The sequence below is a fragment of the Fukomys damarensis genome, unplaced genomic scaffold (assembly GCF_012274545.1).
Source record: "Fukomys damarensis isolate Sample0158 unplaced genomic scaffold, DMR_v1.0_HiC HiC_scaffold_15, whole genome shotgun sequence".
Lineage (NCBI taxonomy): Eukaryota > Metazoa > Chordata > Mammalia > Rodentia > Bathyergidae > Fukomys > Fukomys damarensis.
The window spans coordinates 36,383,160-36,410,058 of NW_022900927.1; the positions used below are offsets into that span (position 1 = coordinate 36,383,160).

Below are 26,899 nucleotides of genomic sequence, written 5' to 3' on the forward strand. Positions count from 1 at the left end.
CCTGATTGGAACAGAAGGTTATAGCCGTTGAGTAGCAAGCATTGACTTTGGGGTTTTAGCAACATAGTAAGCTCAGAATTCATCTGTGTTGTGACATAACTTGTGAAAAAGGACATTTGATTTGATTAAAGCATAATATCTAGAATGAGGGAAGTGCAGCAGTCCCTCTCTGTTCTTTATTGTTAACATCTCCTTTGGAGAAGTAGGCACTTCATTGTAAGTTTGCCAGACTAATTGACCTTTACTGAAGCGATAACCAGCATAAGGAAAGGGATCAAAGTGGTCTAAGGAAAAATATTGGAAGGATGTAGAAGTTTAACTTGAAGAATCTAAGTGCAACATTAAGTAAAATCCAACCAATCAGTAAATTTCAAACTTAATGTGGTCATTGTGGGTATGCTCTATCTTAGCTCTGTTTATATCTTAAATTTCATCTCATGCCATTCTCTTCTCTGTTTGTTTTCATTCAGTTCATAAAATCTGTTAATCTCTTTCTTTAAATTCTTTTTTCTGCCTGGAATGTAGATTTCTTTTTCTGATCTCTGAGGTTTCAGTTTTATATTTTTTCAGAGGGGCTTTCCTGGATACCCCTTTTCCAATCTAATCTGATCCCTGCCTCCATTCCCTCTCCCTGTCTCATTTCCTTTGTAAAAAAAATTTCTTCATTGCATTTAAGAGCATAGAGTAATTTTGTCTGTTTTATGTTCTTCTGTAGAATGTAAGCTTGATAAGGACAAGGATTGCATCTTGCTTTCATTTTTTTCCTTTCTTACACATATAATGCCTAGTACATAGCATATGCACAGAAGTGTTGAATAAATAGCTTGGTAATTAATTTGATAATAGTAACTTTGGAAGGTAAATAAATTGTAAATTTGTATAACTTCAAAGAGAAATTAAATCAGGAGTCAGGTATAAACTCAGGAGATAGAATTTTTTCTTATATGGTTTTAAAGGTAGTATTGACAACCACTTTGGCAATTGTAGAAATATGTGTATCTTAAGTGTTTTTTTTTTTTTTTTTTAAACAGGGTCTCACTATGTAGTTGAGACTGACCTGGAACTCACTGTGTAGCTCAGGCTGGTCTTGAACTTGCCTCCCGAGTGCTGGGATTGCAGGTGTGTGCCACCATGCCTGGCCGTAAGTGTTTTTGAATAGCAAAAAAAATTTTTTTTTTTTTTTTGTACCGGAGATTGAACTCGGGTCCTTGCGCTTGCAAGGAAGGCCACCGAACCAGTGAGCTAAATCCCTGGCCCCAGATAGTTTTTTGTTTTGGTTTTTTGAGACAGGGTCTGACTATGTAGTTGAGCCTGACCTGGAATCACTATGTAGCCCAGGATGGTCTTGAACTCACAGAGATCTTAAGTTTTTTTTAAACAAAAAAAATTTTTTTTTTTTTTTTGTACCGGAGATTGAACTCGGGTCCTTGCGCTTGCAAGGAAGGCCACCGAACCAGTGAGCTAAATCCCTGGCCCCAGATAGTTTTTTGTTTTGGTTTTTTGAGACAGGGTCTGACTATGTAGTTGAGCCTGACCTGGAATCACTATGTAGCCCAGGATGGTCTTGAACTCACAGAGATCTTCCTGCCTCAGCCTCCCTAGTGTTGGGATTACAGCTGTGTGCCACCACACCCAAGTTAAATAGCATTTTACTGAGAATACTTAGTGAAACCTAGGTCCTTTTTCTGAATTTGTAAATAAACGAGATAAAAGAAGCAGAGGTAGTGATAAAAATACCATTATTAGTGAGACATAAGTATGTGGCCTCATAATTTATCCCAAAGCAATTTGGAACTGGTTATTGCCATTTCTGGGCAATCATAGGCATCCCTAGTGAGGACAGATCTCTTGCCATGTGATTGAGAACACCAAAAAGCATAAGTCAAAGAGCCCAAAAATTTGTGGCAGGCATGTACCTAAGACTCTCCTAGTCTTAGTACCCAGTCCCTAGGCAAGAGAGTTCCTGTAAAAGTGCTTATTTCTGCTTGGAAACATGAATCCATGAAATAGGTGTTCTTCCTTACATGTTTTTGTTTTTTCATTAAAATTTTTAAGTACCTACTGTGTCTTAGATATATCAGTAAAACATGCTAGGAATATATCAGGAATCAAAAAAGATATGGTCCCTACCTCCAGGGACTTCAAAATGTTGTTGGCGAGACAAATATAAAATAATGTAAAATTTCTGCTCTGAATAAGACATATGGTACAATAAGAGCCTATAGTAAAATAATATGTAAGCTTTTTGTGTGTTAGTAATCAAAACTAGTAGTGAAATCAACTAAGGGGAAGATAAAGTGGGACGAGATGTGAGCCTAAGTGATTAATTGCAACTTTTGATGATGTGGCGAAAGAAAAACTAGGTGATCAGAATAACCTTCCTACAGTTTGATCTTACTGAACTTAATCATTAAGTTTATGGTTATCAGGATGTTGTTCTTGAGAAAGGAGGTACTTCTCTGAAGAGATTATTTGAAAATTTCTCCCTTAATGTCAGCCATTTCTCCTTTGTGTATTCTCCTAGAGGGCAATTTACTTTTTTGCCCATGAATGGTCTGAAATGTGTAAGACAGTTAATCAAATATTTTGTGTCTAAGGCTGCCCTCTATACTCTGTGTTGAAAACAAGTGCCCCTGGAAAACAAGTGTGTACTGTTTCATTTCCTGTGAGAAATTATGCCTGTTATGCCTTAGATAACCAGACAGTATATAATGAACCAAAATGGTAGAATAGAGATTCTACAAATAGTCACCAGAGGACAAAAAAAGCCCTGAATTTGTATCAAACATCTCAGTCAAATTCTTAAGAAATTTAAAGTTCTTTGTTCTTGTTAGTTGTGATCCAAGTAAAAGGAATTCCCAGATATTTAAGTTAAAGTTCAAAGAAATAGAAGCGTTCATATATTATCCTCACATTTTTATTCTACTGGGTGCCAGCGTAGAGGGGGAGTGTGTATCATTTCTTGTCCAAAAGTAATTATCTGAAGCAGAATAATGTTTACAGAACCACTTGTCTGTGGCCAATGATCATTGTAGAGAATAAAGAAGCGAAGACAAGAAAAACTTTGGTTTCAGTTTCATTAGTCAATGAATGTCACCCTTCGTGTCTTTTTATCTGTGTTAATGACCAAGAGAGTTAGACTAGATATCAAGTTTTTCTAAAAAAGTTAAGTCACTGAATGTGACTTACACCTTTGGCTATTATCTTCCAAACATAACAAGAAGAGCAGGCCTTCTTGTTATAGGAACCAGGGCCCTTGCCCTATGGATAAGCAGAGAATGCCAGTGATTAGGCATGGGCAGTCTTACAAGACCCAAGACCCAAGACCCAAGAACCAAGCAGACATTACAAACAAGCAGGTCATCTGCATAGTTTGTTTTTCAGTTTCTAACTTGGTCGGGCAGAGCAAATTAGCCCAGCTTCTTCAAGCTTAATACTTTTCAAATACTTTTCTTATCCTAGGAAACAGTGTATCGTACTCATTGAATGTATCTTAAATGCTCTTTGATTTATCATTTAAAAATGTGATGTTCCCATGGGTAAAAGAATGAGTTACAAATACATTTTTTCCTACCTTTCACCAGATTGGTTGTTAGGATATGAATGAGGCTTGTTGACTCCATTACATTATTCTCTTTACTGGGCCATTTTTCAGTAATACAAAGTTATGTAAGCAGTAAAATAGCCTAAAAAAGCCAAGTTGATTTTATCATACAGATTAGATTCTATATATAACATTTTGTTGTTGTGAATATTTTATATCTTTTCATTCATTTTGATTGATATCCTTTGCAGTGCTGTTTATCTGTTTCTTTAGACTTACATATTGGTCATTCTCAATAGCATTATAAAGTTACTGCTTCAACTCAGCACAAGCATTGTTTAATTTAAAGTTTCTGGAGTTTATTCTGAGGTCTTAGGTAGAGGCTCTGTACAGAGCTTAGGAAGCACTTTGGAATTTCCTGGAGATATGCTTATATTATTATGATATTAGACCATGTTTTCTTAAAAGTTTTCAGTGAACTGTAATAGAATTAGTGGTGCCAGTATTGTCTTACTGTTGCAGGGACATGAGAGTCTTAAATAATGTTGATGTGGAGAGATTCTCAGAATAAGTATTTATAGATTAATTAAGTCAGTGTCATAATTTGGCAATTAAGAACATTGTAATAATATTCTGGAATTCCATTCCTCCTCTTGAAGTGCTCTTGTCTAGCACTACACTATTTGTCCTTTGACTGATGTACTTTTTAATATTTTGTTGATTTCCTTCAGGACAATCAAATCTTAAATTTCATCATATTTCTCTTCCTCCTAGAGATTCTCCCATTGGTCATCACAGAATATTAGGCATAAAAAACAAAATATTTACTTTTAGGACGCTTTTTTGTTGCTTATTGGTAAGGTGGTTATTCTTCCCATCTTCAGTTTAGGGGCCACTCTTTGTTATGGAACTATAGTTACAGGCAGTATTTTGACATTGATGATCATCTTTTGACTTTAAAGAAATAATTCAGTGTAATTTATTGTTAGAAATAAAATAGCTGCAGCAGTCTAGTGCTCTGCTGGGAAACAAATTTATTCTTATAGTAACTAGTTTTGCTTTCAGATGCTGCATTTATCTATCATAAAAAAAAAAAGAAAAGCTTTGTGGAACAGTGTATATCCTCAGTTACCACCCAAGAAGTTGTCAGAAAAGTGTGTTTACTGAATGTTTTGAAAAGTATTTTTTTCCCTATGTCAAATGACTCAACTTCATCTTCTTCTAAAAAGCCAAGGGGTTTATTAGCTGGTATTGTCTCTGTAGATCCAGTGTTGTTTCTGACTGTAAGAATAAGATTCTGTTTTTGATTTCATATCCTCTAGAATTACTGTTGCATCCTGTTATGTTAGAATTGAGAAGAGATAAATTTTATTAAAGATCTTATCTGAAACATTTATTATAAACTGGAGAGGTGCGTAAGAAGCAAAATAGCATGTTTAATTTTTATTTTAAGCACAGAAAAGTTGTAGATTTATTACAACTGGCTTACCAAGTCATAAAACTTACTGAGTAGAAAAGACTGGATAATTTGTCTGATTATTTGAAATTATATTTATGTTTGGAAGGCATGTTATTCATTCTGTAGTTTCTAAGAAGTGAGACTTGTTTCTAGAGCTGTAATAAGCAAGAAAACTAAAAATTGTACAAAATAATGTTGTTAAATGTTTGTATGCATTTCTAGTTACAGTTAGCATGGTTAATGATCTTTGCCATTTGTTTTGCAATACTACTAAGCTGTAAAATGAAGTAGGGAACTATTTCAAAAGAAGAAATATTTTCTTATACAGATTATATTTGATGTATCCTATAGTTTGGATTTAAGTTTTTTGATAATTGAGGCAGATATTAAAATTGTAAGGAAGAATTTGGGTTCATTACAATTTAAACATCTTGGCTTTAACCAGAATGAAAATACACATCAGATTTGTTTTTGATATATAAAATTTAACTGAGTGTTAATGTTTTATGTTTTGAAGCTCTAAAATAGTTATTAAATACTTGCTCATATGCTAATGGAACACTTCTGGAACTGAATTGAGATTTTTTTTTAGGAAAAGTAACTGCATATTAGTAATTATACCTGTAGTAATGGATACACTGTGCTAGTATTTTCTACAGATTGTTTTTTTATTACAGATCTCCACAAGATAAAAGAATACTTCTTGTGAATTGTCAAAATAAGAGCCTTTCACAGTCTTTTGAAAATCTTCTTGATGAACCAGCATATGGTTTAATACAAGTATGTTTTTTAAATCTATTGTATATCAATATATTAATTTGACTACTTTATTTTATATAGCCCCTGCCTCTTACCTTTGCAGAGGTACACAAAATAAGACAGGTGTATATGTAACTGTAGAGGTAATATGTTACATAATACATGCAGTGCCCAGGAGATTCCTTGGTTCTTATGTATTCTCTTATGAGGTACTGGGATACCTCACATATATGAGTCAAGGGTTCTGCTGCTGACATACATCTCCAGCCTTCTTACTTTCAACCCTTTGAGGGTCATGGCTAATCTTAGAGGCACTACATTATCAATAAGGGGTAATACCTGACCCAAGACCTCTGCAGGTTTAAAAGCAAATTTTCTCATTATTGTAGTCCTGAAATTTTTTTTATAGTTTCCATTGATTAATAAGGTGCCTCAGAATAAATCACTTTGAATTCATGAATGATCAGTTTAGGGAAAAATTGGGTTTGAATTTTTATTTTAACAAATACAATATTTGAGTTCTTACTATGTTTTAGGAATAGTTTTCCTTGGTTTTGAAGATAAAGATTAATGAAGTAGCAAGGAACTTTTTAGAATGGAGGACAAGTGAGCTAAACACTTGACAATAAAAAGTGAAGGAACAGTTTTTCTTGTTAAAACAATCATTTAATAACAATTTCTGTTAAATTTGAGCAAGCATTTTGGGCTTCAGGAATGACTATAGTACTTAACAGTAGAAAAGTATTTTTCTGTTTTCCAGAATAGAAGTACTTAATAGTAGAAAAGCCTTTTACTGTTTTCTAGGGTCACACTGTCTCAGAATAAATTATTCTTATTGTGCTGTTAATGTAAGAAAGATGAAATGTCAGCTGATATTTAAATATCATGAGCTTTAAAATTCAGCTATCAAATATTTTATGTTCGACACTTCCTGATAGTCTTGTAGTTAGGGTTTTGCTCTTTCTCTCAAATATTTTGTATTAGACTAGTATAGTGTACACTTCAAGAAATATTTGTTTACTTTTGTGAAGGCAGGACTGCTAGACAGAAGAAAGCTGTTGTGGGCCATTCACCACTGGAAAGTAAGCACTGCATATATTTCTGATGTATGCAGATTGAATGAAGCCTGCAAATCATTTGTTTATCTGAAAATCAATTAGTAGCATTAACTTGCTGTTATGCTGTTTTTAACCAAATGAAAAGGTTGGCTTAGAAAATTTAAGCTTTTCTTCTGAGAAAACAAATTTCAAGATAATCTTAGAATACTCTTTTAGTTCTGATTTCCCTTTTAAAAAGCTTTGCTTTTTTGCCTGTTGTGTGGGGTGTTTTTACTCTTTATTTGATAAAATAATGCTAATATTTTTCTTCCTACTACATAGAAAATTAAAAAGGATCCTTACACAGCAACTATGGTAGGATTTTCCAAAGTTACAAACTACATTTTTGATAGTTTAAGAGGCAGTGATCCTTCTACACATCAACGACCACCTTCAGAAATGGCAGATTTTCTTAGTGATGCCATTCCAGGTCTAAAGATAAATCAACAAGAAGAACCAGGATTTGAAGTCATCACAAGAGTGAGTGGAGATTTATCTTAATACAGCTCTTATATTTTAATTGGAATATATACACTGAATGCTAAAGAAATAGAAAACTCAATTTTGGTGATACCTAACTCTTTCCTATAACCTGTTCTTACAGCTTTTTTGCTGATGAATACATTTGTCAATGAATACTTACCTGCTGCCAAGTTCTTGATTTGTTCTCTATCTGTACTTATCTCTTAATGTTGTATCCCTTTGATTACCTTTCGATAATGAACTGATTGTTTCATTGGCACAAACAAGTGAACAAATAATGAACTCTGCATATTCTTAGTTTTATTCCTTGTCTGTTTTCTCAGTATCAGATATAGTACTCCTTTAGGATTTTGTTCTCATGTGAATCTTTCATTTTTTAAGTAAGATGCCATTTCCTCCTGAATTATGGCAAATCTTATATACGCTTAACAAGACTTTTCAGTTTGCTGCAATCCTAAGCTTGCTCATAGTTAGAAAGTTATAAATATGTAAGTCTTTGTAAATAGGGGAGGATGGAGGGGGTGAAGAGAGGGCAGGGGTATGGGGAAAAATGAGAACCAAGATCTGTCATGTAAAGGTACAGGATCCCAATGATGAAAGTAACTGTACTGTATACTTAAAAAGTACCAATAAACTCAATGAAAAAAAAAGTTATTAATACGTAAATTGTAATACTTAAAGGGTTTTCTGTACTGCATGTGGCATTTTAAAATTGTCAATTTCTGTCAGGTGAATAAAAAACTAGAAATTACCAAGTGGAGCAAGTAGGTCGTGAATCACTTTTGAGAATTATAGCTTCAGTTTGGAAGAAAAGCTAATTACGATTAACATAATAATTATGTATTTTCTCTATTTTAAATAATAAACCATTTAGCCTCAAGAGTCTCAGAATTTACATGTTGAATGTTCTATATTTATATAATTGGAATCCCAAAGAGCAAAGAACTAACAGCCCCCTTCCTCCTTGAAGATGGGTCTCACCATTTAGCTCAGTCTGGCGTGGAACTTGCTCTGTAGCCCATGCTAGCCTCAAACTTGCCATCTTCCTGTTTCAGCCTCCTGAATACCTTTTTCTCTTAAATGCCAAATGTTTTTAGTCTATGGGAATTCCTCTCTCAAAATTTATAGCCCAGATATTTGTGCCTTTAGAGGGAAGGAAGGAAATGTAATTCTGACAGTTCATAAGCTGAACACCAGAAAATAAGGAAAAATATCAGAAGTGCTAGAACTAATATCTGAAAAACAGTGTTGCTGATTTAGTTTTTCTATGTCTTGATTTCATGTCACTCATTGGTTAAAGAAGTACTTTTATTGCTAATCTTATTTTAGATTGATTTGGGAGAACGACCTGTTGTTCAGCGGAGAGAGCCGGTATCGCTGGAAGAATGGACTAAGAACATTGATTCTGAAGGGAGAATTTTAAATGTAGATAATATGAAGCAGATGATATTTAGAGGGGTAATTTAAATACTCTACCACTAATTGTATTATAGACTGCTAGTGTTAATAATTTTTTTTTAAAGAGGAGGGGGATAAACTTCTTTATTTCTTTTATAAAAATGATGCCCTAAAATTTCTGCATTCATTTGGACTGGGTGAGGTGCTCGTTTTTGAGGGTCGAGTATGGGGATACCTTTGACCCTAGGGGAAACTAATCTTCCTTATTGTAGCGTCTCTGGGTTATGTGCAGGAGGCATGTGCCCCTGTGGCATTTGCCTTATCCAGTAAGGTTGGGCTAGAACTCAGCAGTCTTGCTGTCCACCATGCAGTCTACTATATATTCTTGTGTTGTTTAAGCTTTGTGATAGCTGTTTACATCTTTGGATTCTAGAAGTAAAAAAATAAGATAGCATTTACTGGGTTGAGCTATTAATATGTATAAAACCTCTTAAACATTATTTTCCCATTTGCTTCTATGCAAGTTTTGTGAACTTACAATATTTCATTCTTCTAATTAATGTGTGTGTTTTCTTCAGGGTCTTAGTCATTCATTGAGAAAGCAAGCGTGGAAATTTCTGCTGGGTTACTTTCCTTGGGACAGTACCAAGGAGGAAAGAACTCAATTACAGAAGCAAAAAACGTAAGTAATGGTCTGTGCATGTGTTCATCATATTCAAGAAACTGAGCCATACAAATTAATAGAGGGGGGCCGGGGATTTAGCTCAGTGGTTCTGCCACCTGCCTTGCAAGCCCAACACCTTGAGTTTAATCCCTGGTACAAAAACAACAACAACAACAAAAAAACCCAAATTAATAGAGGGTTTCTAGATTAGGATTTGGAATAATTGGGCGATGGGAAAGTAATTTTATTTTCATTATTTTAATTTAAAAATTATGAGTACTGTAATTTCAAACCAGAGACATTAGAAGGAACTCATTATAGTTATGTTGGAGAATATGTAAAAAGATGGTAGAAATTTCTAGACCTCTGTGCCAGCTTTGAACAGACCTTTCATTTACTTAATAATTATTTAGATACAACATTTAAAAATATTTTGCCTCAGTCTATTTTTACAATTTATGTGAAACAATTTATGTGAAACAGTCAGCTCATTGAAGTATATTTGGTCTTTAGGGTAGTTTCCTTTGAATTATTTACTGATTATTCTTTTTTGAAACTTGCTTTTGTAAGGTTATTTCTCATAGTTGAAACAATATCACCTTTCCAGGTATAAGATCCTAGCATTTTATTTAAAGCTACTCTTAGTTATTAGGTGTGTATTCAAATTTTCTTGACTGTCCAATTTTCCTAAGATGTTTTTATATTGATAAGTTTCTGCAGTAAACTTGCTAGAAAATTAAACTCTTATTTCATGCTTTTTAACAAATCATTTAGATTTGTACTTAAAATTATTTAGAAACTTTAGTGGTTAAAATATTTAATGACTAGAATAATTTTAAATATTTTAAGTATTGAGGTGTTTCCTTCAGCACACATCTAAAGTTATTCTAGTAATTAAGCAAAGTTTATCTTATAAATGTGCACATATACAAGATTCGTTTTTTTGTTTTCACTTATTGTAACTTAAAACATTTCACTGTCATATTTATAGACTTAAGTCAGTCTAATGTAATACTTTGATATGCTGTTTATGGAAAAACCCAATTAAACAGTGTTAAGACTAAAATTTTCAAATAGCTTTCTTTGATATAAAATTGTTTCTATAGTGATGAATACTTTAGGATGAAGCTACAGTGGAAATCTATTAGCGAGGAACAAGAGAAGAGAAATTCACGATTACGAGATTATAGAAGTCTGATTGGTAAGTTTTCTTAATTTTGGAAATGTAAGAAAGGTTAACATTGTACTCTTAAGGTTAACATTAGCCTCAAAAATATAAAGGGATGTGTTACTACTACCACCTAGTCATGACTACCCTCCTGTGGAAGATTAAAGAAGCAGAGATAAATGTTGGTTTAAAAGAGAAATCAGAATTGGAAAGTACTTTGGAATGTGTGTTTAATGTTTATGGTTGCTTCTCTTCCATCAGGCACATTGATTCAGTTATTATATTTATAAGTGGTGATATGCTGTCTTTAATTTTCACTTCCAAAATGTAAATTAAGAAAGATTGTTTAACTTCATTTAATTTCATTTTTTTAAAACTTGGATCATTTTCTTCACTATGAAAATTTGTATGTATTTTAAAAAAATTAGCTATAAAGTGAGAAGAAGGTTAAGAGCTTTGTTTTGGTTGCCCATAGATAATTATAGTTCATAGGTTTTGATTTATATCCCTGTAGATCTTTAAATATATGTTACTTTTTTCATTAAATAAATGACTGATACATTTTTGTTTTTGAAAATAAAGAACAGTTACTCTCTAGTGAATATTCTAATAAAAGAGGTATTTGGTAGAATTTTATTACAAAAAAAGCATTAGCTTTATTTCCAAATACTCAATACTGGGTTGTCTGGCTCTTACGATAAAGACCAGGCAGATACAAGTTACTGAAGGATGCATAGTTAGTATTGTATGTGTCTACCTCACAAGCTTCAGTTCATTTTCTGTTTTACAAACTGAAGCATTGAGAACATAAATGTCTAAGTTTACATGGTTAATGTGTGGAGTCCAGTTTTAATGTTCTTAACTATCGTATTATAGTTTTATGTAATTTTGAGATAGCTTTGGATAGATATGGAGTTTAGTTTTTAAATTCTTTGCTGAAGTTGGATTTGGATATCTGTAGCCGTAAACATATAGAGGACTATAGTGCTACCACCACACTAGCCATGACCACCCTCCCATGAAAGAAAGAATTCTCTATATCATCATCATCATCATCATCATCATCATCATCATCATCATCATCATCATTATTAGTAGTAGTAGTAGTAGTAGTACCAGGAATCAAACTCGGGACCTTGTGCTTGTGAAGCAGGCAGCGGAACCAGTGAGCTAAATCCCCGGCCCTCTCTAAATTATTTTTAGAAAGCTCAACGTGACAGTGAGTTGTAAAGACAATTACTGAGATCTTTTTGGCAATAATACTTTTGACTGAAAAAGAAGTTTATTTTTCTGGGAAGTATATTATGTGAGAATAAACTATGCCTCCCTTGTGAAGGAAAAGATTGGGAATTGCAAGTCATGGCATTATCTAAAGTTTCCAATTGAAGTCTGCCACTATTTCCACTTAAGTAGGAAAAAATGGCAATGAAATTTTGTTTTCCCCGTTTGAACATAAAATGCTGGGCCTGGAAGGGATAGTAGAGATCAACTAATTCAGTATTTGAATAACTTTCTTTCCATGTGCCAGATTCTTTTTTCAACAGTGATGGTGACTCATCTTGATATTTGTGTGTCCTATTTTCATTTTTTCCAGGAGACTGGGAAAAAAATCTAGATATTTTAATCTGCACAATAGAATTTGAGTTGAGTCATCACTTTAATCCATTTTTTTTTCAGTTTTAGCAGATAATAAAATTGAAACCCAGAAGGAATTAGTAAATTGTTTTAAGCCAACTCTCCAGGTAGATCTATAGTCCAGACTTGCTCATACAACTTGGTTTTAGTTCTTTGTTTTTTTTTTTTTTTTAATTTGGTTTTAATTCTTTTTTTTAAACTTGGTTTTAATTCTTAAGTGACCTTTTAACTCTACTGTGTTTTCTCCAGTGTAATTATACATAGTAAGATAGTTCTAAAGCATTCTTTTGTTTTGTAATACTGTATTTCCAAAAGTATTTTTTGAGAATGACTACCAAAAATTTTGAGGGAGGGGTCTAAATTTATTTTAATGAAAGAAAAACTACAGAATACTTGGTAGGCCTTGTGGATCATGTCCAGAAGTTGAGTTTTAAGATGAGAAACTATTGGAGTATTTTAAGTAAGCATATCATATTTTAAAATAATTTTTGCTGCTATTTGGACATGGATTGTAGTAAGGTAAGAGTAGGAGCAGGGAGAACACTAGGAAATAGGCTAAGCAAGACTGATGGTGTATAGAGATGTAGCAAGGCAGATGGATTCATGTCATATTTTGGTGAATTGATAAGATTTTTTTGATCTATTAAATATGGGGGAGAATCAAGGATTGGACTCAAGTTTCTTGAGGATTTGGGCAATGGACAATGCTAGTTACTCAAATGAGAATGGGCTATTGTGAAATTGAATTAGGGATTAGGTTTATAAACCTGAAGATGAGATAGCAAATGGAATGTGAAGTAGCTAATTGAGCAGTTTGGTATGGTCTGGTAGGAGATGTACATTTTGGCTCTTAACCAGTATTCTTGAGGGTAGGTGTCATCTAGGGGATCAGAGAGACAATTAAGACCCAGGAATCCCAGTTTTTATTCCACTGACTTTTAACTTGGGCAGCACATTAGAATCACTGGGGTGTCTTTTACAGTCACATTAGTTATGCGAAACATTCACACATTCATTCATTCATTCAATATGATACTTACTTAGTGCCTGTTGTATACTAGGCTCTGCTGTAGGCCCTGGCATTCATCAGGGAACAAAACAGGCAAGATTCTTGCCCTCAAGCAGCTTCCATTCCTGTGGGGAAGAACAGACAGTAAGTGAGATAAGTAGTTAAACCTGGGGTATGTTGGTGGAGAGTGCCAGTAGAGAAAATGAGAGGTAGATAGCTTATGTGCAGTGCTGCATTTTAAACTTGGACAGTCATGGAAAGCTTTTACTGAGAAACTGATATTTGAGTAGAAACTTGAAATAGGGGAAAAGTGAGTTATACAGATAGAGATGTAAGTAAAAAGCAGTCAAAGGAAAAGGGAACAGCACATGTCTGAGTTGTTTCTACTCTAGGTCTTTTTGTGGCCAACATGGCTGACATAAATTTAGGGTAGAGTGAACAAACTGATGAAGCCAAAAGGAAAAATAGTGGAGGATTAAATGCAGTCTGCATAGAACATTGTGGGTCATTGTAAAGATTTCTGGCTTTAACTTTGAGTGAGATTAAAAACCACTGGAGGATTTTCAGAAGAGTGATATGATCTGACTTGCATTTTACCAAATCACTTTGCTGTTGGGAAAATAGTTGTAGGGGAACAGAGGTGAAAAGAAAAAGGCCATTTCAGGCTGTGGCTGTCATCCAGATGAAAGATGATGGTTGCTTGATAGAAAGGGCCAGCAGTTGAATGGGTGAGTGTTGATCAGAGACTTGAAGAACAAAGGATGTATGTCATACAACCCTCTGAGTGAAGGCTACTCCCCACAGAAGGGGACAGCAAGGTCTAGACTTGTTTCTATTCAGGAGCTCTGTATGATGAAGACTATGAAGGACACCAGTGTGGCTAAAATGGAGTTAGGACAGGAAGTGGAATGAGCCGGGTGGGAGATGCAAATACTGGTTTAATGTATCATTGTCAGACAAGGGAGGCAAGGACTAAGGGACAACCCCCAGGTTTTTGAGGTGAGCATCTGGAGAAGTTGTGCTGCCAGTGTTTACTAACATGGGAAAAACTGTGAGACAAACAAGTATGGAGGGGGAGTATTTGGAATTCAGTTCTGGATTTTGGGATTCAGTTCTTAATTTTGAGATGCATCTTGGATATCCACAGATTAAAATGTAGAGTAGTAGGTCGCTATAAAGGGCCAGCGTTCAGTGGAGTGATCCAGGCCAGAAATAAATTTAGGAGTCATCACTCTACATGTGGTATGAAACTACATGAAAGTATGTATTACGACACTACATAAAATTACCAGAGTAACACAAAAGAAGTGGTCCAAGACCTGGGTCCTAAGGCACTTTGTAATTAGGAAAAAATAGAGCTCAGCAAAGGAGACAGAAAAGAGCTCAGAAAGAAAACATGAGCTTTAGACAAATGAAAGTATTTTAAAAAATGGTTACTGGGATATCAAGTAAGACGAAGACAAGACTTGGATTGACTACTACAGAATTACAAAGAGCAGAGAGATCATTGGAAATTTTGTTTAAAGAGAAGTTCTTGTGGGTAAGTAGATGTGACAGCCTGACTGGGACGAGTTCAAGAGGGAATACAAAAAGGAGGACCTGGGGACAATACATCCAGCTCTTACCAGTTTTGCTCTAAACGGAAAAACAGGCTGCAGTTGGAGGAAAAAGTTGGATTATGGGTTTTTTGTTTTGTTTTGATGATAAGAGAAACAACAGCATGGTTGGATGCTATAGGAATGACACAGTAAACAGGAAAAATTGATTAAACTGGGGAGGGGGACAAAAATTAATAGAGCCACCAGATAGGAATTCCTAGAGTCCTTGGGTAGCCAGTAGTGATGGATCTCACGTATAAGAAGAGGGGTTGGTCTTAGCCACAATCGTGGAGCTCATTTATAGGATGGGAAAGAAGGGAGACTGCTGTATATAAATTCACATGTAGATATGTGGTTTGGAGACTGGGAAATTGTGAGATTTCTTTAGGTCATATCTATTTTCCCCAGAAGTATGATGCAAGATCTTTATTCAAGGGCTGGGAGGATGTGGGCAAAGATAGACACTTTTCTCGAGAGGAAATATAAAAAAGTTACATACGTAAGGAGATGGAATGGATGTGGGCAACACATGGATGTGGGCAACACAATGTTACATGATTGCCAGACAGCACTGAAGGCCCTCTGGGGGTCAGTGGTGGTAGATGTTAGATGTGGTTCCACAGTAGACTGTTTTTGTCTTTAGCTACCTTTAGCAACATCAAGTTAGATGGTGAGTCAGATTTAATTAGGGTTTTTAAAATTTAAGTACCCATTATCTTTCTACAGGTACCTCATAAAATATTGCCTGGCATGTTATTACTACATGTCTGTATAAAACAAAAGAGATATGGTGGATCATGGGAATATGTTATTGTGTTTAAAATATCTACTAAGACTTGTGTTCTTTATTGGCATTATATCTTACCAACTGAAATGTGAGAATAAAGCATTAGGCATTTCTAAGTGAAATTTTATACTTACAATGGCATGATTTTTTTGGTATTGCTTTTGCTTGTTTGGGAAATGTTGTCTACATTCTGTAGCTTATATGCTTGCTTTAAAAAAACTTAACAGAAAGCTAGAATTGTCTAACAGTTTTTTAAAATTACATAATTTAATGTCATGCCACCTACTACTGTAAAATGCCTCTATTCGTAAAACATTTTAATTCTCAAATTGTTTAGTAGGGGACAGGTAACTATTTTGTAACAATTGATTTTAGTGTACATTAATCATTTTCAATTTATTCTTGGTTTGCTGAGGGATTCAAGTTTGAGAAATGCCTTTTTAGTTGTAAAAATCTATCACATGAAGATGCAATTAGTGGGCATGAGTGTTTGTGAATTGAATTGTTGATACTACACTGAATACACTAATGGTATTATTCCCATATATGTTTTTTTTTGTTTAAGTACCGGGGATTGAACTCAGGTCCTTGCGCTTGCGAAGCAATGCTGGAACCACTGAGCTAAATCCCTGGCTCCCATATATGTTTTTAATATGAACTTTTTGCCAGCAAATTATGACAAAATTTAATTGCTTATAATGCCTAAATTGAATGATGTATATGAAAATAGAGAAGTAATTTTTCATAAGGATGATTGTGAAACATGACAAAGCAATTATGAAATGAAACAAATGTCTTTGATTATGCTTGATTGGCCAGTCATTTTTTATATGCTTTTTTTGTTTGTGTTTTTCAAGTGTAAACCTACTGCATGCATTGTAATTACTAATGTGAATTATTACTTAATGTTGTTTTTAATACATTGAAAATGTTTCTTACCATATAATTTAAAGGTTATGTTTAGATTAAAATTGAAAAATATTTAAAATTTGCTCATGAAGAAGTGGACTGGTTTTGAAAAAAATTCAAAAATGTTACCCTGAATTTGAAATGGAATTTGATGAGTTTTCCTCTCATTAAGCTTGGCAATAAGAGAAATTGATAGTAAGAAAAATAATTCTGTATTTGTAAGATGTAAACTATAAGAACGTTTTTTTGGGAAAGGTTTTCAAATATGTGATGATTTTCCTCTTTAGAAAAAGATGTTAACCGAACAGATCGAACAAACAAATTTTATGAAGGCCAAGATAATCCAGGGCTGATTTTGCTTCATGACATTTTGATGACCTATTGTATGTATGATTTTGATTTAGGTAAGTTCTCCTTGAAATTCTAATTTGAAAAGACTTTTATGTGTTTATTTTAGAATTTAAATTATTAACCAGTTAGAAGTAGAAAATTGCTCTATGGAATAGGTTTTTTAAGGGAAGATTGTTCTTCGGGGACTAAAAACCTGTAAGGCTGTGTCTCCCAAGCAAGGAGCCCTGGGTGTTGGAACAAACATACAGGCCACTGTGGGATATTTTAAATTTTGAATTATAGCGATATCTGTAGGATACTGCTCTAACTAGTAGCTGAAATAGTTAATGATTTTTTTTTTTTTTTTTTTTTTTTGGTACTGGGAATTGAACTCAGGACCTTGCACTTGTGAGGCAGGCATGGTGCCACTGAACTAAATCCTGGCCCAGTTAAGGATTTTATGTTAGATCACCATGTTCCTTTTGATGGAGTTACATATTTGCAAAGCTAGGTTTTTGGCTGTGTTGTGTTAAACAAGTAGCGTGTGAAAATAAATGAACAGGAAATGAAGATGGTAGTATCAAGTAGAATTTCAAGGTTGGAGAAGCAGTTTAGGGCCCAAAAGATGCTAAATTTATAGGACATGAGTACAAGTTCAGTATCTTATCTGAAATGCTTTGGACCAGAAGTACTTAATATTCTGGAGTTTTTTTTTTTTATTTTGGAATATATGCGTAGACTTTACGGTTGAACATGTCCTAATCTGAAAATATGAAATGCACCAAAGTCATATTGTGTTGGCACTCAGTTTTGGCCTTTAGAGTATTTCAGATCTTATATTTTTGGATTAGGAATTCTTAACTTCTTGTAATTATTAAGTTGGGTGGACCTAACTACTTAATAAAAGGAGCTTTTAGTTATTTCTTTGAGATGAGCATCTTGAAACAAAATTAGGCATTAAAAAATGCCATGAACTGAGAAAGTTTAAAACCGATGTTTATGTTTTTTCCTTGTGAAGAAAAGTATTGACTCAGTATCATAGATAATAGTGCAGCTTATTTTGAAGGGCTTGTAGAATCTACTTTTTTTTTTTTTTTTTTTTTTTTCTTGGTAAGTCTATCTACCAAAAATGAGTTGTTACGACTAGTGCTGGAGGTAGAAGTAAGTTCTGTAGGAAAGATGCATTAAGGAGAAAAACTTAAGAAATCAGTGTGTCAAGGAGCTAGCGAACCTGAATTGCTTCTTTAAAGAAGCAGCAAATTCCCTGGGCATCAGCTTTTAAATAAAGTATAAATAATAACATTTCTGAGTTAATGACTATACAAATGGCTCCAGTAGAGAATAATGGAAATAGTTGTTTTTCAGATTGCTTTAGTAGAGTTTTGACATCTTCTGGAAAAGATGATTGAGTATTTCCTTAATAAGTAATCCACATAAGTCTTGAATTATGGGCACATTTTCTTCATTGTTTGTGTAAGTTTCTTGGCTTTCTATATAAAAGGAAGATGTAAACTTGGTTGAGGGGCTTAAGGTATCAGCGACATTGGTGACAGTAAGTTGCAAGTGTAGAATGTCAGCCTGTAGTGAGCCTCCAATTGGATCATTGAGAGCATGCCGATGGAGTGCTTTTCAGGTTGCAGAGTGCTGTCATACTTGATTTGATTTTTGTTTTGATTCTAATAGCCTTTTGAAGAAGTAAGGTTATATTAAGAGAGTGACTCAATATCATACAACTAATACATAATTGGTCTTTATTGGTGAACATTCTTAGCTCTGTATCTTCAGCAACCCAATCCATTGCCATTTTTCTGTTACCACTATAAGGAAGAGGACTGTTGTCCTTGGGAATGGGAGAGATTGTTCCGTTCTCAAATGGTAATTTTGAGAGAGAATTCACTCATACAGTAGGAGTCATGGTAGGAATATGTCCTGAGAAATGCATCAGCTTGTTTCCCTTTGTCTATACTTATACCATGTTTTTCTGTTTAGGTACTTCAGTTACCTGAAGCATAGTCAAGGTTCCCAATGATAACGTGCTTATGAGAAACTAAGATAGTTTTTATAAAAGCAGTAGACGTCTCTTTCCTCTTGTTTTATTGAGACAGGGTCTCACTGTGTAGTTCAGGCTGACCTGAAACTGAGTTTGTCGTCCATGCTGTGTGAACTCACTGTGTAGCACCAGTCTTCCTGCCTCAGCCTCCTGAGTGCTGGAATTTCAGGTGTGCACCACCACGTCCAGCTATTTTTTCTTAGCAGAGTTACCTGAGCTAGACATTTACTGTCTTATGGGCTACTGCGTCATACTGAGTTGCTTGACCTCTTAGCCCATACATGAGGTATAGATGTATGTGCATTGAATTGAGCCTCACTGGTAATAAGAATGGAGATAACAGTTACCAAAAACATACTGAAAAACCGGGGAAGAATAATTTCTATTAATGAATAGACACTGCTTCAGGAAGAATCTGTGGGAAGCTTTTTTTTTTTTAACAGAATGTTTATAATAATGACGCTGGATAATCAATAAGAGTTGAAGTTACCCTCAAAACACTGTATGTAAGAAAACAAGCTTCTTGATTTTTAAATTTTTTAACCTCTCAAGTTTGTTTATTTAAAATTTGATACCCTAAGGGCTCAGTGGTTCTGCTGCCTGCCTTGCAAGCGCAAGGGCCCAATTTCAATCCCCGGTACCAAAAAAAAAAAAAAAAATTGATACCCTAAGGGATAAGCTTCAGTTATCTGGAAGATTGACCTATGTTTAGATTAAATTTTTCTTTTCAGTTTCAGAAGTTGTACAGTAGGATGATATGGAGTTCATTTCTCACACCTTTAGACTGAAACAAATTTGCTGTAAAACTGAGGAACTACCTTAGAAAATGTAGTAGTGCTAATTAAGATGTGTATCAGTCAGCAGTAGTGCAGAATCTGAGTGCCACTGAATGCTAATTTAAATAGCTTTAATGTTTCTTTCTTCTTTTTTTTTGGTTTATTGAGACAGGGTCTCACTGTATAGTTGACACTGACCTGGAACTCACTATGTAGCCCAGGCTGGACTCCAACTCACAGCGATCCTCCTGCCTCAGCCTCCTGAGTGCTGGGATTACAGCGTGTGCCACCATGCCCGGTGCTTTAATGTTTCTTTAATTAAAAAGAATTTGTACATTAATTCGATCCCCACAACCCATGATATACCCCAAAGAAAATCATATATAAAATAAAATAAATTAAAGGTTCCTAAAAGATAAAGATTAATTTGACTACTTGATTCATGTAAGATTTAACAGAAATGTGGTAGTGATCTCATTTAAGCCGAAAACTCAAGATTAAATTCATTTCTTAGAAATTTTTATTCAGTATAGCTTCATAATAAAGCACTTTTATTCGGGGGAAAGGTGTTTTGTAAATCTTTGGAATAGCACACTTAAAACTTATTCTTTCATATGTAGTTAGGCCCACAAGAGTAGTACTGTTTTGCATTTTCTAAATTCAGATTAGATTTCCTTCATGCCAGTTGGTTTTGACTTTTTTATATTGTCATTGATTTCATTGTCAGGGCCAGATAGGAAAGTTCGCTGATAGTGGGTTTGTCTTTCCTCCCACCTTCTTGCTCTTTTCTTAAAAGTGTTCTCCCTCCCCCTCCCTTTCCCCCTCCTTCTTCCCCTCCCTCTCCCCCTCCCTCTCCTTTCCTCCCCCTCTCTTTTTGTGGTACCTGGGATCAAACCTAGCACCTTGTGCTTGTGAGACAGCCAGCGGCACCACCGAGCTAAATCCCTGGCCCAAAAGTTTCATTATTTTAGAAATCATCTACATAAATTTTTAGAAATGCTTACATTTAAATATCTTGTCACATGCCACTGATTTTAGCTCTTTTCTCTAAATTTCTTAGTAGTTCTATTATTTGGCATGTTAGTATTTGGCTGTCCTTCATGCAAACTCAGGTATCCTTTATGCCAGTGGTGGTGAACCTATGGCATGCATATTGTTTTTCTTTTAAGACAGAAGATGTTAATGTGTGAATTGTTTTTTCTAAGTTAAAAATTAAATTAAAAAAATTAAAATTAAATTTAAAAATTAAAATAAAAATTGCATTGGCATTTTGTGATAAGTGGGTTTTAGGTTGCAGCTTGGGCACTCATCTCTAAAAGGTTTGCTGTCACTGTTTTATTCTACATGCATAGAACCATACTTTCCCATAGGGTACAGGAAAGGCATAATGAGATTTTGGTAGAATGACCTGGAAAGGCATAGCAGTAGATAAGATGATAGAGTAGAGGCTTATAGCAAATTTAGTTCCACCTTTATTTGTAAGGAGATCCTGAGGTGATAAAAGCATCCTCCATAATTATATGTGTGATCTGTTTTCTTTGGTTTATCTGCTTCCTGAGGTCATTTTAAAAGTTCTTCCAAAACCCTCTCCCTTCGTGGGCTTCAGTACGGATAGACTTTGTTGACAAAAAAAAATGTGAGGTTTGGGCTGGGGATTTTGCTCAGTAGTTCCGCTGCCTGCCTTGCAAGTTCAAGGTCCTGAGTTTGATCCCTGGTACAAAAAAAAAAAGTGAGCTTTGAGTTACACACAAAAAACTCTTTTCCATGGACTTTGCAAGCTGCCAAACAAGAAATCATTCTGTAATTTTTTTTTTTACTTTTTGAGACAGTGTCTTGAGACAGCATCTTGCTTTATAGTTCAGGCTAGCCTGTAAATCAATATGTAGGCCAGTCTGGCCTGGAACTCAATGGTGATTCTCCTGCCTCACATTAATTTTAATAAATTTACAAAAGTTACCAAAGTTGAGTGATGTCATATAAGTGATCAAGCTTAGTCTGAGCTCTTGTCTTTTCTTTGTTCAAGCATTAGTGTCTTTAAAAAGTCTGAAATTGAATTGTTGAACAAGGAAAGTGAGGGTTTTGTAGGATAGAATTTTAAAAAAGCTTGACATATTAAAATGAAAAGCAAACCCAACAATTTTGTTTATTTTTAAGTGAGAGGTTTGATTCTTTAACTTTCCAATTTTTTTTTTATCAGGGACTGTAATTAGTGTCTTGGTTGGAAAATTACAATTGCATCAAGAGAAAGTAGCTAAAGTGGTGGCTTTAGTCTCAAAAATATTGATTGAATTAGACCAAGCAGCTAGCATTAGTTGACTGAAGACTAACAAGACACAGGACATTGCTATGACTATTATTTAAAAGTGATACAGAGTTACCAATGGTTTGCTTGATAATGCAGTACCTGACTACATGGCTTAGTCATGGTAGTTTGGTGTTGTTGACCATGCTGACCTTGTAACTTACTTTTCCTACGTTTTTGCAACGTTCTTCTCCCTTGGTTCTTTTTTTTTTTTCCTTTGCCTCCCTGTTCCTTCTCTTCTGTGAGACTGTATGCTTACATTTGCTCCTCAGTTGGGTTTTCTTCATTTCTTCTTTTTTATGATGCACTTGCACATTATTATTATTATTTTTTTATATTACCCACTTTTTTTCCCCTCATTACTGGGGATTGAACTTGGGACCTTGCGCTTGCAAGGAAGGCACGGTGCCACTGAGCTAAATCCTTGGGCCTGTATTACCCACTTTTTTTGTTTTTGTTTTTTAAATTAAGTTTATTGGTTAGGTATACAATACAGTTACATTCATCATTGGGATCTTGTACCTTTACATGATCCCAGTGGTTCTTATTTTTTCTCCATTCCCCTGTCCTCCCTTCAAACCCTCCACCCCTCCCTATTTACAAAACTTTGTTTCCATTTTTTCCTTTTCTCATATTTTTTCCTTTCCCCTACCCTTCCCACTTCCCTTACCCCATTTAGACCTTTTCTTCCTAATTCATATTATTATCAACTATACATTTGGATCCTTATTTATACTTTTAATTTCTCACATCAGGGAAACTTCAATATTTACACGTGTGTCCTATTTATTTTACTCAAGAGTATGGCCTCAGTGTACATCCATTTAGTTATAAATGTCTTTAGTTTCTCATTCTGTATGGCTAAGTAGTACTTCATTTTATAAAAAAACTCATCTTCTTTATCCAGTTACCAGTTGATAGACAAATAAGCTGTTTCCAAGCTTTAGGTATTACAAATTACCACTATAAACATCGGTGCACATATATCACTGTGGTATGATTCTTTTTTTAATTTTTTTGTGGAACTGGGGATCGAACTCAGGCCACTGAGCTAAACTTCCGGCCCTGGTATGATTCTTTTCTTTTGGGAAGATACCCAGTAGAGGACTAAGTGGATCAAATGGGACCTCTAATCCTAGTTTTTTGAGGTATCTCCTTATTGATTTCCACAGTGGTTGCACCAGTCTGCACTATGGTGATATTTACCCTAAGATGTATTCTGGCAGCTTTCATTATCTTCTTGACATCTCAGTCTAAAACAACTCATCTTGCTACCTGATTGCTAGACTTTCTCCTTGCTTATTTTCACTGTGAATGACAGTATCTTCCAAATTTTGAATTGAAAGGAAGAATAATGTTCAGTGAAGTGGTGCTAATATACTTCTAAGGACACATAAAGCTTAGGTTTTTCAGAGACATGATTATTATTATTTTTCTTCTTAGGATATGTGCAAGGAATGAGTGACTTACTTTCTCCTCTTTTGTATGTAATGGAAAATGAAGTGGATGCCTTTTGGTGCTTTGCCTCTTATATGGACCAAATGGTAAGAACAGGGATTCCTTCCTTTAGTCAAACTGATTTTTAAAATTATAGTTGTATAATTTTATTGTAAAAGTTTGATTTTTATATTTAACCATGGTGGAACTTAAAGAATTATGTCATGGTCATTTTGCTTTTCTTTCTTTTTAATCATCTTTCAGGAGGCTTGGAAATACTTGTATTGTTTTTAATGGTAAAGTAGATAATGTAGTATGTGTCTGTAAAGAAAAATCAAGATATAATATAAATAAATGCTTATGTTCTTCAGAAGAGCCATGAGTCATTATAGAACAATGATGCAATAGATGAATTCAGTTTATGAAATAGTTGAACATTCATATCATCAGTTTCAGAGCATTTATTGCTTAGTCATGCCAAGTAACATCCTTACCTTTTGTGAGCATTTTGGATTTTGTCATTATAGTATAATGTGTTTTAACTATTTGTAATTGGCATTCTCTTAGCAGTTCATTGTTGTTTTCTCAGGAGTATGTGCTTAGTAGAATTGAACTATGTATATACAGATTAGTGCAAAAAATATTTATCTATATTTTTGACACAATAGTTCCACACAATAGATGAGCATGGGAATAGAGAAATTTTCTTAGTCAATCTTTTAGAAAAAAGGAGATACATGAGTAATAAGACATACAAAACCCAAAAAACACTGCATTGGTCACTGTAGTTTTTCAAAATAAAACTAATAAAGTTGATGCTGTGTCTTTATTTCAGATACCGAAATGTTTGCAAGGGGTAAAATTTTGTAATCATCAAAAATTTTTCTCAATATATAAAATTTATCTCAGGGCTTCTGGGATATAAGTGTGAAATTTGATATTTTTAACCTTCTCTTTTCCTTCTATCCTTCTCGTTCACCTGTTTTTTTCCTCTTCCAGTTTTATCCATCGTTGTCTACTTCCTCAGGTCTCTTGTCCATAGTTTGGATTCAGTCTTACCTTACATAGTTCTTTTTAAGAATGTATATTTGGTAAGATTTGATAGTTTAAAAATTTTTTTTACTGTTAAATATTTAAATTAGTCCTTGGATATGAATTCATATTTTTGGATTATTTAGAAGAAAATTATTGTTGTACTCTGATAATTTGTTTGTTTCTTTACCTTTTTGATTGATTGATTTGCCTACATTCTTAATTCCAACTACTTCCCTGTGCTCTAGAAACCTGAGGCATTTGTTATAAAGGTCTGTACTACTGTACTAATGACATAAAAACTTTTGTCTGCCCTTCTTGTGCTTTTGTTGTTGTTCATCCACTTTTCACTAGAACTAGTAGGTTCCTTGATAAAGAAATCATGTCTTTGTTTCATTTAATGTGTACCAGAATTTTTGTAATGCTCAGCATGAAGTATTTAACAGATTTTTTTGTCAAATAAACACACGAATCTTTCTCCAATGCTCAGTTTATAAACTTCTACTTAGAGTAGGTATTCTCCGCCAAAATTAATATGGATAATATATTTAGAGTCTTACTGAACCAATTTTGACACATTCAAATATATTGGCCATACATATGCGTATATTTAGGTCTCATAAGTAAAGACTACTTTCTCAACATCTGTAGTACATACTTTACAATCTCTGTCATTTTTGTGAACAGGGAAGTTTTAATTTCTTCATTTAACCTTTTTCACAATAAATGTTCTCCGTGCTTGGCTTTTCCACTGAGGATGTCTGGGGATTTTTCTAGTCTTTACACTTGATCTTAGCCAAAAGGCCGAGAAGCGATTTTCTAGTCTTTATTCTAAAAAGATGTCTTGCAGAGTATATTATCTACTAATACTTTTTTTCATAGTATTTGAGTGAAGTAGTGATATGTATCTCAAAATAATCTGTACTATTCTTTTTCACTGCATTGCTGTTTTTGAATCTGTGCTGCTGTTTGACTCTGTTTTTGTTGTACAGCTGTTCTTTTCTTGCTTTTGCTGTGATGGAACCTAGTATCCCTAAATCTGCTTTTTGTAGTATTTATCTTCATCTAATGTTGTTGTAGGCAGAGACTTTATTATTATGGGAATATTTGTAGAGTACAAATGATCTAATGAACTTTCTTATAGCCATCATCCATTTTGCCAGTTTAATTCCTCCCTCTTTTCTTCCCACATCTGTGTGCATATCCCTCCCCTCCTTTCTCTCTTTAATTTCTGATACAGGTGAAGTCTTTTGTATATTTATTGTTGATCTTACTTCCCCTTCTCCAGGATGAGTACTTTTTCAAAGGTTGTATCTGTCATTTTGGTGATGCTGCTTTTTTTATAGCAGAGTGGGTAGCCATAGTCATATTGGTACTCACATTCTAGTCTTTGGCTGTGTCACAATAGACATTGTCCTGTTAATCAGTAAGTTCTGTCCTTCCTTAACAGGTCTATCTGGTAAATCTGGAGAAACTATATCTTGGAGGCTAAGTTAGTTTATTAAAGTAGTTCTTTGATTTATTAAAGAGAAACAGCTTGTGATCAGGACCCTTTAAAATGTTTTAAAAAATCAGTACTGTATTGTTTCTATTATAATAGCTAATTCTAATAAAGCTATTGTACTGCTAAAAAAAAGTGTGAGGAAGGCAAAATAATTTTTCTAAGGCTTCTCACAGGGGTTATGGCAGTAGGTCATGTAGAGGGATTGGGGGGACAGCAGTTAAAGGCTTCATTCAGAATGATTTAAGTAGTTTAAAGCATTTGTTTGGTGCCTTCTAGTTCCTTGCCTCAAAGGTTGGTAGGGATTCTGCTCACCTTTGAAGACTTTTAGCTTGGAAACCACAGCCAAAACTCAAACTTTGTGGTATCAAGACTCTTTCACAGTCTCATATATTCTTGAGAACTCGAACAAACTTTTATGTGGCTTATATCTGTTATTTATCATATGAATGATTACTATTGAGAAATTTGTAAATATTTATTGATTCATTTAAAAATTACTGTATTCTAGTATAACTTGTTATATTTTAAAATAAAAAGTAACTTCCTAATGAAAAAAATTCACCGAGATATGTATTTTTTTCCTCAAATTTTATTAGTACACGTTTTGAAGTACGTAATGATTACAGTCATTGTGGGGAAATGGTACATGTACATAACATATCTTATTTCTTCTCATAGACTCTTCCTCTCCCTCACCTCCCCATCCTCCATGGCTTAGTCCCTTTCTCCCTTTTTCCTGTTGTTTTATTTTTTTATTTAATTATTTATGCTTAGTTGCTCATATAATAGCTGGATTTCCATTTCTGCTCCTGTATTCAGTTGCAGCATCACACACTGTATATAGTCTTTTGTGCTTTAAGAATAAAATGTGGGACCAGGGATTTAGCTCAGTGGTTCTGCTGCCTTCCTCGCAAGCACAAGGACCCAAGTTCGATCCCTGATACAAAAAAAAAAATAA

General features: G+C 34.3%; 1 protein-coding gene across 5 annotated transcripts in view; it reads left to right on the plus strand.

Annotated features, from left to right (window-relative positions):
- Nucleotides 1-26,899, plus strand: part of Tbc1d15 (TBC1 domain family member 15) — a 58,491-nt gene that overhangs the window by 24,284 nt on the left and 7,308 nt on the right. For 4 of the 5 annotated variants that reach the window (XM_010617498.3, XM_033763777.1, XM_010617499.3 and 1 more), the window contains 8 exons: nucleotides 5,681-5,783; nucleotides 6,794-6,844; nucleotides 7,142-7,339; nucleotides 8,672-8,800; nucleotides 9,319-9,422; nucleotides 10,511-10,605; nucleotides 16,798-16,914; nucleotides 23,412-23,512. In XM_010617498.3, coding sequence (XP_010615800.1) covers nucleotides 5,681-5,783; nucleotides 6,794-6,844; nucleotides 7,142-7,339; nucleotides 8,672-8,800; nucleotides 9,319-9,422; nucleotides 10,511-10,605; nucleotides 16,798-16,914; nucleotides 23,412-23,512 — 898 coding nt within the window. The remainder of the gene's footprint in view (nucleotides 1-5,680; nucleotides 5,784-6,793; nucleotides 6,845-7,141; nucleotides 7,340-8,671; nucleotides 8,801-9,318; nucleotides 9,423-10,510; nucleotides 10,606-16,797; nucleotides 16,915-23,411; nucleotides 23,513-26,899) is intronic. The other variant, XM_033763778.1, reaches the window with a different exon arrangement.